Genomic DNA, 16976 nt, shown 5'->3' with positions numbered 1-16976 from the left:
AACTAGCCTATATATTAGCAGGTCAGTCCCAGTTAAAGAACTGGCTTCATATCATAATTTCTGACCTCTGACAGAGTCTAGGCCTTTTTTTATGGTTGTCGTGAGCAGACATCAGAGAAGACATTCCCACTGACTTCTAAGACCCTTCTTCGGCTTAGCTGGTGAGTCATGAAAACTACAATTACTAGTTGTTAAAAGAATTTACGGGTAACTGTCAGTAATAATATCAGCACATATAATTACATAATAATTAATAGCGAGGAAGCACATATATTATGGATTACGAATGACTAAACATTAAGTTAAGAATAAAAAAAAAAAAACAAGTAGAAAAAGAGAGAAACAAATGTTTTGTTACATTAAAAACAAACAAAACAAAACAATAATATTATATATAAATATTATATTGTATATGTATTATACATAAATATACAAATATAAAAATAGATTAAAATATTAGAATAAAAGAATTATACATGTAATTTTATGTACACTTTTATTTAAAAATCATATTTACATTATGTTTGACTTCAATATATTAAAAATATACACACATATATATATATATTTATGTATATATATATATATATATATATATATATATATATATATATATATATATATATATATATATATATATGTGTGTGTGTGTGTGTGTGTCTGTGTGTATATATATATGTAAAAATGCATAAATATACATAAATAAAAAATAGGAAAATACAATACAATAATACAATTATTAAATATGAATTAGATTATTATTCGCATGTTTCAAGTTTTATGTATAGCCTACCCCTCGAACCTTTCAGAATAAAAACATGCATTGTCAAGTGGGTGCAAAATTTAGATTTGCCGATTTGTAAATTAACTGCCAACAAAACAAGAAACTAAACAAACATCCATATATTCGGCAGTCTAATAAATAAAGTAAAAAAATCAAACAGAGCTCTTCTGTTCTGGCCAGAGGTCTTAGACGTCAAGCCTTGTGCTCAATGTGCGAAAGAGCTCAGGGAGGCTCTGCCTGTTCCGTTGAATTCAGACTCACTGTCATTTTAACTTCCTTCCTGCCTTTTGTACATTAAACAAACATACGGCTCTGACGCGAGCTGTCGAGCAGCTCGTTTGATACACAGTAACACAACTACATTGATATTGATTTAAACTGGCGAAAAAGCTCTTGGAACGTAACAGCAGCGGAGCAGCTCGAGTTATTATTCTGATACGTTTTCAGAATTCGCGATTCCGCGCTTCAGAGAGTTATTTAAACAACAGCGTCTGCAGCAAGGAGACTTGTAGGTAAGCGTTCGACTTTGGTGAAAATGAAAAGTTAAAAGTTTTTAGAAACATCTACGCGAAGGAGGAGAGTTAAAAGAGTCAGAATGAACTATCTGACTTGACGAAGTGTACCGGGAGTGTTGCAGAGATGTGTAATAATGTAAGAGTTTTCTATTCGGTGTGCGTTCTTAAGGGGATCTTGAGGCATCTTGCGATGACAATACAATAGAAAGTAAATGTTTTGGGTACCGCTGTGCAGAAAGCCGATTAAAATACTACGCAAATATATAAAAACTGCCCAATATACACTAAATGTAAGGCGTAAGTGTAAATACATGTGTTCTACCTCTGCGAGAACTGATATGAAGTTTTATTTAGAGCTTCACTACCCAATTATATTGATATATCATTTATGTGTAAGTACTTATACATTAGTTAACACGTGATACACCCAGTGAACTATATTCTTTTTGGAATAAGAATTTGAGAAATGCTTCTATTCTAAGAGAGTCACCACGTGTTTTCCAGCTCATTCAAATTCAATGAATGCCAAAGAGTGGGCAGTTCAGTGAAGGGCTTTTATTGAGATGCTTAAAGACTCACAAGAGTCATTTTCTTCAGTCTTATTAGCTCATATTAGACCTCCGCTGTGTTATGATCCCCTGTGATGATGAATGGCTGTTAGACATCACACTTTCTGTGAAACACAAACAGTGTGGTGCACCAGTGACGTGGGATGCCTCAAGATGCATTTGAATTGTCAGAGCAATAATGGACCGTTAAAATCGCTTAAAAAGAGGGTGGTGGTTGGGTTAAAAGAGAGGAGGTGCATTCCAGACTTGACCTCTCCCCCTCAAGTTAAAATGCAGGGCACAGTGTGTCCGCCCCACCTGACTTCTTAGTCAAAGCATGTGATGTTTATCTTGACTTTACGAAAGGCATCGCTATTTAATCGAACGACCGAATTCATCCTGAAGAGATGGATGTTTTAATTCGCATATGGTTGCTGAAAGGTGAGCATCTTGACAGAGTGTTTAGGTAAATTATATATTTGCAAGTAAACAGTTTCTATACACATATGTTTTGCTGCTTTCTTTGGGTGTGTTTATCCTTGGTTCATTTGCCTCAACTGCAAAAATAATTAGCCCTACTTGGAAAACTTACAGGAAATTGTTCTGGTTCATTATGAAATCATTTGCCTCAGTCTTTGAGTTAATCAAATTTCAATGCACCAGTTAAACTACTATTTTGCCCATGTCGTAGCTTTTGCTATAAATGGAAGCAGCTAATGGACACCTCACTGACTGTTTTTCCTTAAGATGAGTATAACATCAGCAGGGTTCAGTCCATCACTGTTAGCATAGTGAAAAGACACAGGTACTTTTTTGGTATTAGAGAGTTAACGTGCACTGTTATCTTTTTGTTTACAGACAGACAATTAAATTAAATGTGATATAAGGGTTATGGTATTTGGAATTTTTATTTTTTTTTGCGTGAAGTTGTATTGTATTACACCCTCAGTCTTTCTTTTTCCAGGCAAAGACATAAAAGGTTATGTTGAAAGGTTTTATTTGATACGCTCTGTCTATGTCTTTCTGCAAATGGATAAAGGTATTTTGTCGGACACATTGAAAACTGTGAGTTTATAATATGTAGACTCCCCTGACTGAATAAGCACTATGATTTAGTAAAGATCATTCAGATAAATAAATGGGCGAGTATTAGTCAGAAGGACAAGCAAAACTTGCTAAAACAATTTGCAGTGCCTTACTGCAGGGGCCAGCGGAAACATCCTGATAGCAATCAAAACCAACACAATTATAAAAATCTTTGGTGATTAACAGAAGGTATTTGAGACATATTTATTGTCTGTATTTCAGCAGAAGTGTTTAATGCAAATGAATATGATGACAGTGACCACAGTAATCAGCATTTTTGCATTTCTGAAATGGCCACGCTTTTATTGAATTTACTTGCTTGTTATCACAGCCATCACATTCAGTGTTTTGCACAACAGTACGCTAACTACTGAAACATGATATTATTGACTATTTAAACCATCTCTTTGTGCTTTATTTCAGCACTCTACTAAAGCATGAACCAGTAGTGGATATAATATGTGAATGAGAAAAGGAGTCTGGGATTGTATTTTATTCCACATGCCAGCTTTCCTTGGTTCCTCCTAACAATGGTTGGCTCCAAAGGCCAGTGGACTTTGGATGAGTAGACCTAAATGGGAGCAAAAACGGACAGAGTCAGCCTGCCACTATGGCAGCTTATGCTCTGAACAGCCTGATAATGATGAACCCCAATAACCTGACCAATAAGAGTAGCCCTCGGACAGGAAGGCCTGTGCTCCCAGTGCCCAGTCGTTCTACATTCAGCCCAGTGCTGGGGAGCAGCGGTGGTCCCTATAGCCCCGGCAGCCTGAGCCCTGGGTCACCAGGAAAATCCTTTGTCTTCCCAACAGGTACTGGCTCCAGCTGCCAAAGGGCACCTTCACCATGTCGACGGCCAGAATCACTAGGCGTGCATGTGGGAAGTCGTGTGCGAAGACTGAGCGGGTCCGGCCTGGAGGAAGAACAGGAGAACGAAGAACGGCGTGCTGCTCAGCAACTCGAGCGGCACAAAGAACTGCAGAACGTGGAGGTGAATAAGAAGGTGGACCTGTTTGAGGCCCAAATATCGGCTCAGGCTCACAGCCGAGTGACTCAACGAAGTCCACGAATATCCAGGAAAACGGTGCCTGTCCAACTGGCCAATCTCTCCTTAAACGCAGGGGAAACACTTGTGACGCAGGACAAGGATCACTCAGTGGGGATCCCCAAAGAACTGCAAAATGGAAAGCGCTTCTCTGGCATGGAGGAGGGGCTGCAGGTCAGCGGTGAACAGAAGAACGGGGCTGACCCAAATACAGAAGAGGGCGGCCCACTTGAGAGCACATCAGCAGGAACTAAGAGCGAAGCTGACAGCTCTGCCGACAATCACTCCAGGACTTCACCAGAGTCCAACAAGTGTTCAGCATCTTGGACTGAGACATGTTTGACAAAGGAGAGAGCTGAGCCAAAAGAAACCCAGGCAGAGCCCGACGGGGTCAGTCCAGAGGTGGGCTCAATTCCAGCTGTCATTATTACAGACCACGGCATGGATGTCAGTGGGGAAGGCAAGGAGCTCCAGGTTAGTCCTCAACCTTACAGAGCTCTGAGAAAGCTCTCTTCTTCTTCTGCCTCGTCAACTGGATTCTCCTCTTCCTGGGAGGAATCAGAGGACGACATTTCCAGTGACACAGAACGGTCCCCAGCCTTCCTGCAGACACAACAGAAAGCGGTAAGACCACCTGTTATACGTTGTTCTCTTTTATTTTTTGGCTTTCGCAGAGAGAATAGTGGATAATTTACAATATAATACAGAGTCCGTATGTCACTGGGGCAGTACCCTTAAGGGACCCTTATATTTTTTTACCCAAAAAAATGCAACTTAACACCTTAGGAGTAGTAAGTACCCTAAAAGTGATACTATGCTCACCTTAAGGGGTACGTAAGGAAAAAGTTGTCCTTTTAAGGGTACTTTCACAGTGACAAGGTATTGTCCTCTTTAAGGTATACTTTTGTAAAAATGTTTCTGGGTGTGTACAAGAAGCTAGATAGGAGAAGGACTAGAACCAGGTTCCACATGTTCACACATGTCTGGCTCAATGCACTTCCTTCTGTGCCAAAGCTCTGATAGCCTGTCCTTCTTTGGAATCAGTGAATTATAGGGATTCTGTAAGACTAAGTGGTTTGATGGGTTTCTAGTTTACGGGAGCAAATGTAGCTTATATTTATGAATTCTAAAGTGTCTACAGCCAATCCATCCATTTTCTGGGAATCGAACCCATGACCTTGGTGTTGAAAGTGTTATGCTTTACTGTTGAGGTACAGTACAGAAATGGTTACAAAATGCTATGCTGCTGCTATCAATCACAAGTGCTTTTTAGATATCTACAGTTTCTGTGCTTGGCAGAGTTGCTTTCAGAGGCATAGATTTTACATGATAACTTGTGCACGTACCGGTCAGTGCCGCAAGTTGTGTATTCTCGACTTCCTCCATTGCATTCAGACTGTCCTTGCGCTTTCCTGCTCAGGGCTCGTCTGTATTCACCCTGAGTAACTGTTGACATTCTCACATACAAAGGTACTTCTGTGTCTTGCTGTCAGATGGACTTTTTTTCTCTGACTTTATTTGGCCGCCCTTTAAACAAAGTACAAAAGCAGAGTTTGGAACAAAAAGTGACAGAAACTGTTCCATGGGCCCATGCTCTAAAGTTTATTCATGATTTGTCATGAAATGGATGAACTCTTTACTTGTATATTGCTAGCTTTTCAAAGATAAACATTCATTAGAATGAAACACAGAGACCTGATGGTCAATAGCATTAGCAGCTATAAAGAATTCATCTTAAACCTCATAACATCCTGCATAAGTGACACATGTGACGCACTTTCTAGAGGACTGCGCTTGTCTCTACAACATGTCTGTCCTCATGAGAATGTGTGGGTCAGCCTATTTAGGCATGTCGCACTTGCAGACGCATCAAGAGACCCTGTGGCTAGCCTGCTGTTACAGAGGAGCTCATTGTTTAGACATGGATGTCACACAGTCCTCCAGCCTCACACTAAGTTGTGGAATAATGTGCCTCTGCTTGCCACACAAGCTCTACGCCGCAGGTCCCTTAATGTGACGTCTGTTCCTTATAAACACAGTGGAGGAGAGCAAACATCCTATTGTACCATCTGGAGGAATGATAGCACTCATAAAAGGTTGTTTAACTATTCACAGTGATCACACGGGTGAGATTATTTGATAGCCTTGAACTTCTGTGATGAAATCTTTGCTGTTCCCGGACATGTGCATTTACAATGGAATGGCTTTGGTTTTGGAGGGCAGACAAAATATCAGAGCTTCAAGTGCTTGGGTTTTGATACAATTTTAGTTAATGATCTTTTATTTAAAAAGATGCATGAAAAGCATTTGTAAAAATATATTTTATTATTTTTAGTAGTTTTTTCTTTGATTTGACATTTTATTTGCACTCCAGAACTGCGTTGCCCGAGATATATTTGCTGTATGCCGAAGTTCTGCCCACAAGAGAAATTAGCATTTTTAAGTCTGCAATGTTAATTTTCTTGCACTCTATTCTATCCTGCTTTGCTCTGACCTTCGTATGTGAAATTTGCCTGATCGGCAACAGTTGAACTTGAAACCAGAACAATAAGGATAATAAAACATGTGGGTTTCCTTATAAAAAGATTAGTCGACTGTACTGTCACAGAGGCTTCTGGGTTCAAGTCTGTCCAAGGTCATATTCTAGTACTGTTAAATCTCTCTCTGTCTCTATGCATATATATTTATATACTTTACAACTGTTTATAAATTGTAACAGATATAAATTTACAATATAATTGACTCTGCAGGCTTGGCTTTCTTTTCTGAAACTAGTCTTCACTCTAAAGAAAAAAATCTAAAGAAAAACCTTTTTCAACTTTAAAGAACCTTTTCTGCATTTAAAAGGTTCCACTGATGACAAAGGTTTTGATGCCGACAAAGAACCTCTATTTTAATGAGTGTTGTATTCGGCTCACATTGTGTTCTTAGTCTTGAAATATTCCGTAGTCATTTCAGTTCTGGCTCAGTCAGGCTCTGAGAGATCACAAGACTATCACAAGGAAGTTTTTCAAAGGGTTATCACTAAAAAAAAAGATGCTTTCGATGATCTCATTCTTTCTTTCAGAAGAGTTTATCACACGTTTCATGTATCTGCTTTGCCTCTCGCCACTCACAGTAACACGGTCTGGGCTGAAATTCATGAGCAATAAACATATCTGTGCTCATTTTACTCCATAAACACTTGCAGCGTGGTTTCTGTTTTGTGGGCTGTACCAGCTCTTCGGAAAATTAAATGGTGATAAAAACCACAAAGCTCTTATCAGTGCTTTTGGTCAAACAAGTGACCCAGAAAAGTTTCCAGTGGGCTTGCCTTTTAAGCACTAATGGCGGTGTGTTGTGGTTTAGTGCTGCTAATTACATCCCATGTGCTTAGCAGAGGGGATTCCTCCAGCACTGTTTTTTGACAGCTGTTATACATTTCACTTCACCGAGATTTTTTGGATCTCCAAATGTTTTGAATAGCACAGAAAGTGAAACTGTACCACAGACGAGTTTCTCAACATGAAACCTTCCACATTCTTCCTTCTCACGACCAGGTTAAAGGTGTGTCACAAGGATGTGTCTGGGGAATGCACCTGGACTGGTTGTGAAGTGTGTAAAAATGCACCACTGGCTCTGCTTTGTCCCCCAATTTAAAATAATTACTGTTGTGTATCTTTAAAAACGCTGTCCCTGCTGCTTTGACTCACGCTTGTAATGCACTGCTGTTGTTTATGCTTATTAATGGTTCTATTAATAAGGAAGATCAGATACGCGAGATAACACTGTCCCGGTGTAACTCAGATGTGTGGTTCAATTTTCTGCATGCTCAGTAACTCCCCTGATCTGGTGTCTCCTTTTCCTGTGTCAATCAGATGAGGGAAGAACCCTTGTGTGTGTGTGTGTTTGTATGTCTCTGCACAGAGGCTTGCGGTTACTTGCTTTAGCAAACCCAACAGCAAGTGTAGCCTAACCAAACCTGCTGTTAGCAAAGCTATGAGCATTTATATTGCAAGTCTTTGCCACTTTTTGTTTACATACCACAGTTCCTAGCTGCATTTTATTGCATGATTCAAACAAGTTGTGTTAAAAGCGTCACCTGGTGTGTCGGGAAAAATAAGGAAAAATACAACAATCTAACACCCCCACCCCCTGCACACACACACAATATAATATATAAAATAGAACCTGAATTAAAAAAGTAATTATTGAAAAAAAAATGCAACTAACCATATAATCATATATAATTAGGAAAGCAAAATAAAGTGGAATAAATCAACTTCTAAAAGGGAAAATTAAATTATTAATTTATTAAATTATTAATTATTAATAATAATCTGGGCAACTGTACCACTTCTGGGTCTTAAAATAAAACAGACTGAAATCTATAGCTTTATTGTAGTGCTGGGTGCTATGCTGGTTCAAATACCAGTGTTTGTTTTTCTTATGATGTGAATTTTTTAAATACAACTATATGTATGTAATTTAAACAGAGTTTGTAACAATTTGAAACACTGTTGCACTGTGGTTAGGACCAGCTGTTTGTGTTACCAAGCATGAACGTTCTAAAATTTAAGCCATAAAACGTGAACTCAGCCACAAAAATCCATCAGCTCCCGCGCCTCGTGCCACTTCAGCACTAGATTTAGCAACTTTCAGATCCTTTTAGCTGCTTTTTCTTAGGATATACATACGGACGATCCTAGAGACTTTTTTGTATAAACCCTAGCTATGGTTCAGTTGGAAGATGCCTCCAGTACCGCCACGCGAGCATGAGCTCTGACTCTCCCAGTGTCGTCTCTCTCAGCGTCTTTTCTGCGCAGCGAGCACCAGAGAAGCAGCCCTACTGCTGTAGATTCGGAAACTTAGTACAAAACAGCATTTTTAAGAGCCCGTCGCTTAATGACTGTTTGAAATGGTAGACTCATGAGCATAGTTCTTATGTAAATATTCTGCACTTGTTTGTTGTTTTTTAGTTACTTTGCATGAGACAAAAAAGTATGGTTATAGCCAAAACCACTGCATAGCCACTCTTTAGTTTAGATGCATGTTGATTTAAACAGATGATTTTGTCGCGATTATAAATGAGAGTGGCTCCTGGTTAACATGTATTAATGTGTCGTGTTTAGTCACTATTTAGTGTAAACATTTTCCATAATGTTCACTCATCATGAGAGTAAAATATGGAATTCTAAATAAATACAGTATTTTCATGCTCAGTTAATGGAAACTGCATGAAAAAAAATAGAGTTGTATACCGTGAAACTGGTATCATTTGGAAAAATACAGTGATATAAATTTGGGTTCATACCGCCCAGCACTACTTTACTAGTATTATTTTTAGAGATTATTTTATTTATTTTCACTACACGTCTCTGGTATCTAAAGCTTACAAAATAATGCTGTATTTGTTCTGCTTATATAGACCTTGATGTTGATTGTATTAGGTCAATATTGAAATGACATTACGTTACATTAAAATGATTGCCAGTTTAATAATCTCTGGCATTTTAATAGTTGTTTTAACTGTAATATAAGCCCAACAGGTTTTAAAGTTTATGTGATAATTTGAATAAGGTATGATGAAACACGTCTAGGCCTGTGGATCGCTGTAGGCTGCAGGCTACAATATGTGGGCGGACAGCTTTCTAGAGATAGTGTGTGTGGCACACACGGTCGTGTCAAAAAAAAGTTGTGCTGAATGAACACACTCATAGGCTGTTTATCGCTTAAAGCTATATCACGGACAGCACAAACTTCTCCCCTTCAGAGATCAAAAATTGACTGGATAAAAAAAAGTGAGTAGGAGCCAGTACTACTGTGCAATGGCAGTAAATGGGTGCCATCAGAATGAGAGTCTAAACAGCTCTAAACGGCACAGTAATCCACAAATAATGCATGTAACTCCAGTCCATCCATCAATGTCTTGTGAATCAAAATATATATATATATATATATATATATATATATATATATATATATATATATATATATATATATATAGATACACATATATATAAAAATTCAAACGGTTGTGACAAAACAAGTGAAAAAACTGTAATAACAATTCAAAACATTTCTATACTGGTGAACATCAAGGGAAGGACTTTTCACTAGAGGAAGTGTTGTTATGGAAAATGAACACTTAGGCCAAATCCCAATTCTACTTCATACCCCTTCCCCCTATTCCCCTATGAGGTCATAAGTTATTCAATATTAATATCGCTTTTTTTATTAATGCGCTGCATACAAACACACAAATGCACATCGGAGAGCATGCAGCTCTCACATCCAGGTACAAAGAAACTTGTCGATGATGCCCCACAACTTTTATTTCAATACTGAAAAACAGTTAAAATACTGATTCGCTTCATTAGATTTTTCTGCAAGGAGAGGATAAAATCGCTGTTTTCGCAGTTACTCGCTTATTGCAAAGAGAGATGCACAGACGTGCATGCATGCAGCTTTCTCAACTCTCTCTCTCTTTCGGATTGGCAATATTGAGAAAAGGGTTTAGTTAATGTGGTAATCACCCTGATCAGACATGAAGATATGTTGTGGCGCTATCATGCATTCAGTAACTTCAAAGGTTTGATGTTAGCTTGGTCATGCTGAGAAAAATTATACCCCTTAGTTTAAAGTGTGGTCCTGAAAACGGCTATCTGGCCCTTCCTCTTACCCTACCCCTTCAACTAAAAGAGAATCGAGACACCCATGGGCCAACGGAGGGGTAAGGAAAAGGGTAAGGGCTAAGGGGAAGAAATGGGATAGGTCCTTATTTGTGGCAAAAGTATTAGTTAAAAAAGTTTAACGTTAAAATGTCTTCATGATGGATTTGTTTTTGCTAACTTGCATCATTTCACTTTGAAAGAAATTAATCGATGGACCTGATGGATGTTTTTATCAGCTCTCATTCTGATGGCACCCATTCACTGCAAACGATACAATAATGAACAAGTGATGTAATGCTAAATTTCTCCAAATCTGTGCAGAACAAACAACTTAAACAAATAAACCTAAATAAATAATTCACTATAGGAATGTGAACTAAACTAAGTTTTTTTACAGTTTTGTTACATTTTATATTTGTAATTTACTTTAAAATCTGCTAGTGGCACCAAACGGACCTGAAAAAAAATGGTTTATTCGCAAATACTTTCACCCTGCTTCCACTAGTTTAACTTACAGGTAGTCCAGCTCCAAACTTGCACCATTGCTTGAGCCAGAAGTTGACATTAAAGCTCTTAATTGTACACAGAAAGTTTCATTTCAATCCAAAAGTCTAAGCCTAAATGTACTAAAAGTATGTGCTGTTCAAATAAAGTCTAAATGTTCAGCAACCAGATATAGACTGACAAAACAAGCCCTGTGTATTTATTCAGTCTTAGCGTAGCTTTGCTCTGAACTCTTACACTCCTGCAGCGGCGTGTGAGCCAACCCAGCACAAACAGTTTTTCTGTGAGGTTGATTCTATCACCCCAACTGTGAGCATACAAGTGCTGTAGCATGATACACTGGAGGATCTGAAGGCTACGAGCAATGGAAAATGTAACACCCCTGTGGTTGACGGTTGCCTGGCGACCAGCTGACGTCAAGGCATGCCTGGTTCAAACAGCTGGGGTTCTTTGCTGCAGCAGTGCTGCTGGAGGGAGCCGTTTCATATGCAACAGACAGGAAGTGCACCGGCCCTTTTTTTTTTTGTTGCGCCGGCCACTTTTTTAACAACAGACTTCACTTGTAAGCATCGTAGAACACTTCGATAAGGGGAAACCACACTACTACGACTCGTACGTGGTTGTTTACATTGAATAAAGGCGGAGAGAGATCTAGTTTTTTTTTAGTTGTAGTTTAATTGGTCATGCTTTTTCCATTTACCACAACTAATTGAACGAAAAGCAGAAGAGCCGCAGAGCTTGGCGCAACTGGCTGTGATAAGGAATGCAATTGTGACCGTCTTTCTGAGAAACAGATGAGTGTAATGGTTTGCTTCTGGAAATGAGCAGTGAGCTACTTCTTTGATGCCCCCCTGCATGTCGCTATACACTCTTGAAGTGGTGACTTTGATGCACAGGCGTAACCCATGGCCTGCCACTAAAAGCTGCATGCCTATCCTTATTACATGGCTTTCTGGAATACGTGATTCAGATCGGTCAGTAGTGGAATTTTGCTCCGCTCAACCGCTGATTCAAGGAATTGATTTGATGTTCTCTTACTCTTTTTTGTAAAAATGGCTTTGACTCAAGTCAATATTTCATGTATAATTCACAAAATAATGAACAGTAGGTATTTGGTCTGATTCAAAATATTGTGAGATGCCTAAAATAAATGTAAAAAAAGATGAAATGAAAAAAACATTAACAATTAAACAATTAAATGGCATATGCTGAATTATATAATGTTATAAATGCAGAACACACACACACATATATATACACATATACATATATATATATACACATATATATATATATATATATATATATATATATATATATATATATATATATATATATATATATATTTATATATATATATATACGTATGTATGTATAAACAAGTTGTTGATTATACATAAACATGTAATGTATTGTTATATAAAAATGTTTTTTGGATACAATTAATAGTTTGGCAATACTAGAATTTCTATTTTAATACAGCATTTTATTTTGGTTGCATTAGTGACTACTTTCTGTAAAAAAGCTTTGACACAATCTGTATTGTTTGAAGCACTAAATAAATAAAGGAATAAAATAAAAAAAGTATAGTGTAATTACTTTTTTTGTGCTTTTGAAAAATCATAAAAGTAGCTCTGTAAAATATTCTTATGTCATTTGTAGAATGTTTCCAGTCAGTATGGTGAGCTTCTATGATAATTATGATGCTGTATGCGTAAGCAGCAGTAGACGGCTTACTGTGTTCTGAAGCAGAGCTATTATGTTGTGTACATTATCCCTTACACAGAACAGATCCAGCCCTTTACAACTCATTATGCGTTATCTTCAAACAAGGAAATATTTGAAGAGGGTGTATTTTATTTCAACAAGAATCCTATAAGGAGCGAGTGAATCAGCTTGCTGCTTAGCATCTTATAGTAGCTTTACTCGTTTGTGTACATCAGGGTGCAGAAAAACAGCAGTTTAATGGGAGGTCTTGCTTCTGCGAAAGAGCTCCCCCGTCACTGATGAGAAAAGACCGGTTTTAGGACAAGCAGGAACAGCTATGACATGCTTTGAATGGGAAGGAGTGTCAAGAAACGTGACGGTCTAGTTCTCAACTGTCAAAATGGGGAATTCATGTTAAAAAATACTCTCTTGATTTCTCTACAGGTGTTGAGCTGTATCTTTCTACTTAATACGTATTAAAGAGTCTAGATGATCCCAATTTCTTCACTCTATTTCCTGTACATTTTTGTCACAACAGACACGCTCTAATACCATTAAGACATGCACCTGACTTGTCAATGGAAACTTGTACCTCAGGATTTTCAAGATACAGATGCTGATCTGAAATGTCTTACCTTTTCCTGTAAGAAAGAAGCCTACTATGCTTTAGCATATCACATCATTTAAAGCCCGTTTACTTAAAAAGAATGAACAATATGTACAAATACACATGTGAAGATCGTTTTTCTCGCCTAAAGCAAAGCAACCAGCCCTGACCTCATGTCTTTGTCAGACTCAAGTCATTTTACACTTTGTATCCTGATCTACACCTCTCTGTTATTGTTTTTTTTGAAAAAATGAAAAATGGACTAATAAGCAGTATAACTGTACACTTGAAAAACAAATGCAAATAATAAACATTGTCACATCTGTGTTTGTGTGTGTGTGTGTGTATATACGTATATATACATATATATACACATATATACATATATATATATATATATATATATATATATATATATATATATATATATATATATATATATATATATATATATGTATTAGTGCTGTCAAATGAATAATTATGATTAATCGCATCCAAAATAAGTTTTTGTTTACATTGTATGTATACTGTGTATATTTATTAAGTATATATAAATACACACACAAACAGTATGTTTTGAAAATACTTGGATTTATGTATTAATATTCTTATATTTTATATTATATTAAAATATATAAACATAATATATTTATTGTATATAAATGCATGTATATATATATATATATATATATATATATATATATATATATATATATATATATATATATATATATATATAAAATTGTGTATTACAAAAAGAACATGTTTCTCAGAAAAACACATTATATACATACATGTATGCCATAATATGAGATGAACATCATTATTATTTAACACTTACATATTTTAATCTCGGCTTATTTTACATACAGAGCAAAGGTCACAGCTTTGCATCTTCAGTAATTCAGCAATACTTTCACTTATTCACTGCTTGTGGTTAGGCTGGCTGCGGGTGCATTCCGGTTCATGAGAGGCTAATGGTGACTGTGTAGCCTTCAGAAAATAACACCAAGTCTTTGGCCATGTTGCCGAGTATTGCTCGCAGATGTGGAAAATACTGTCTCAGAGCCTTTTGCACTTTCCTGTCTCGCAGAGTGGTTCCTCTCAAGGGGTTAAAAGCCACTTCCTCCCTCAGTGCTCAGTGGAAACTTTAACAACACCCGTGAGGTCAAGGAGACGCTGTAAAGAGCGGCATCCCTTTCCTTGAGCTCGATATAGCTCACACTGCCCTTATCAGAACAATGGCACGACCCAACGCTGCAGAGTGCTCCCCTCGCGATACGGTGCTGTTGCTTCCGCTCCCCAATTTAACAAAACCCTGAGCTATTGATAGTCACTTTACACAATAGCAAAGAGAGAGGAGTCTGAGAAGGGAAGGGAGGCTAAATGAGTAACGGTGAGCCGCGGTTGCATTTACGTCCTTTACGGAGCAGTTTATTTTTCTGGCATTCCAGAGGGATGGCAGCTCAAAGCCAAGACTGTCATCCTCTTGTTATTAGACCTTTTAGCTTGAACCACTCGGGATTACGTCTCCTTTCTGCAGAGGCTTTGCTTTGATTGTTATTGCGGGCTGATGTTTACAGAGTAACACTCTGTGGTCTTCAGCAAAATAAGCACCACTTGATCGTCTTAGTCTTCTGGCGCTGCATGCAAACGTCTACTCGATCTCATAGGTGTCTGGTGTTTCCCAGGGTGCATTGCTGTCGGAAACTTTTGTGGTTTTGAGATGATGTTGCACTTATTATAAAAGGGGAGGTCGCTCACCTTTAGTTCTCTTTTTGACCCTGTTGTGTGTGCCATCAAATGCCATTAAAGACAAACTTAAAAGAACTTGCGTTTTAAATATTCAGGGTTTTAATTTGCATGACTAAATGATCAGAACCAATCCAGGAAATGAATCGTAATGCATTCTTAGCGCAATATAAAAAAAAAATAAGAGTTGCATTTGCAAAACAGAGTTGCAATTTTCTTGTAGAACTGAGAAAATTGCTTTAGATTGCAAACATTTGAAACCATTCGAAAAACATGTAATGAGTAATGCATTGTAATACAAGTATGCAGTATACAGTTCACCGGAAAATTATTATGTTTACTCACCCTCATGTTATCCCCAATGTGTATGACTTTCTTTCTACTCTAGAATACAAAAAGAGATTTGTAGAATGTAGTTGGTTGCACTTACATGTAAATGTAAATGTTTTCTATGCAAATGTAAAGAATGGGGAGTTTCTATGCTTCAAAAAGTCTGTGAAAGCATCGCAAAAGTAGTGCAATATATTCTAAATCTTTGTGAATAAATCCGGTTTGAAATATTCATTCTGAAATCAGACTGATTCAGTTCAGATGATTCAGAGATTTATTCGCCGCTAGCACCACTCAAAAAGGAAAAAAAATCAACATGTCCGTGATACTTTCAATGTGCTCGTCGTGCTTCTGCATACTTTTGATGCTTAAAAGTTCCAGTCTTCTTGTACTATAATTGCATGGAAAAGGGTGACCAAGTGAACACAATAAATGACAGAATTTTCATTTTTGGGGTGAACTAATCTTTTAAGTATTTCTCCAACCACAAACCAATTCATGCAAATGCATTTCTTAATGCAAATATGGGACCCTGACATCCGAATGCAAGCTATCCTGCTAGAGAGCCTTGTTTACAGCAGCGATATCAGAATTTGCATCAGACTTAGCACTTTTTATGATTTAGAATAAATTTGTCGCCTAGCAGTAAAATGACTGGCAGAAATGATTATGAACTGCTTCTAAACTGGAAACTTGCTTTTGAGAGAAACAGTTCACCAAAAATAATATACTGTTATACGTTATCCACACAAAGAGTATTTAGCTTTTAAACTATTTTTTTAATAGAAAAATGACAGAATATTTTTAAGCAACACGTTGAACCAGATTTTATTTTAATTTTGTTGTGTGCGATGTTTTTTGTTGTCTATATAGTTTTAGAGGATAACCACGGTTTGGCGGAACTGTTCTTTTAAAATTATAAATAAACTGCTGCCATTTCCCGTAAAAACTCGAATACCTGTAATGAAACACGTACTTCGTCTTCGGTCTGCAACAGTCACAGAAATGTTTAATTCATCATCATGTTTCGAGAAAAGGAAGTCGGCCTCTCACAAATCACCTCGGTGATGTCAAAACAAGGTGCTGACCTCATCTCAGTCTGAAAACACTGGTGACACTGTCCTTTAGTTATTTAAACATTTAGATGACTGACCCTCTTGACTAACAGACCGCAGACCCGTTACAGACACCTACACATGAAACATGTTTAGTCACAGCGACAAAGAGAAGCGGCGGTTCATTTTACTCAAAACATTTAGCTACTTAATAAAAAAAGGTGGCACCTTAATTATCTTAGGTGCTATTTTTTGCAGCGCAGATGTGACTTTGAGGGTTTCTGATAGAATCTCTGGACCCACATCACTGGCAGGCGTTATATAAGTGTTCGTTTTGCTATTTCAAACTCTCAGAAATCCAGGTGAGTTTGAAGAACACTGAACATTTGC

General features: G+C 37.4%; 1 protein-coding gene across 2 annotated transcripts in view; it reads left to right on the top strand.

Moving 5' to 3' along the window:
• The first annotated feature begins 1065 nt into the window (after positions 1-1065).
• The window catches only part of itpkb (inositol-trisphosphate 3-kinase B), a 31547-nt gene continuing 15636 nt past the window's right edge, over positions 1066-16976 (top strand). Inside the window, exons 1-2 of one of the 2 annotated variants that reach the window (XM_043219776.1) lie at positions 1066-1296; positions 3357-4602. In XM_043219776.1, coding sequence (XP_043075711.1) covers positions 3544-4602 — 1059 coding nt within the window. In that variant the 5' untranslated portion in view covers positions 1066-1296; positions 3357-3543. Of the gene's footprint in view, positions 1297-2151; positions 2289-3356; positions 4603-16976 lie in introns of those variants that run through there. The other variant, XM_043219777.1, reaches the window with a different exon arrangement.

The sequence above is a fragment of the Puntigrus tetrazona genome, chromosome 20 (assembly GCF_018831695.1).
Source record: "Puntigrus tetrazona isolate hp1 chromosome 20, ASM1883169v1, whole genome shotgun sequence".
Classification (NCBI taxonomy): Eukaryota; Metazoa; Chordata; class Actinopteri; order Cypriniformes; family Cyprinidae; genus Puntigrus; species Puntigrus tetrazona.
The sequence above is the reverse complement of the archived record's forward strand: the minus strand, read 5'-3'. Positions and strand labels throughout refer to the sequence as shown.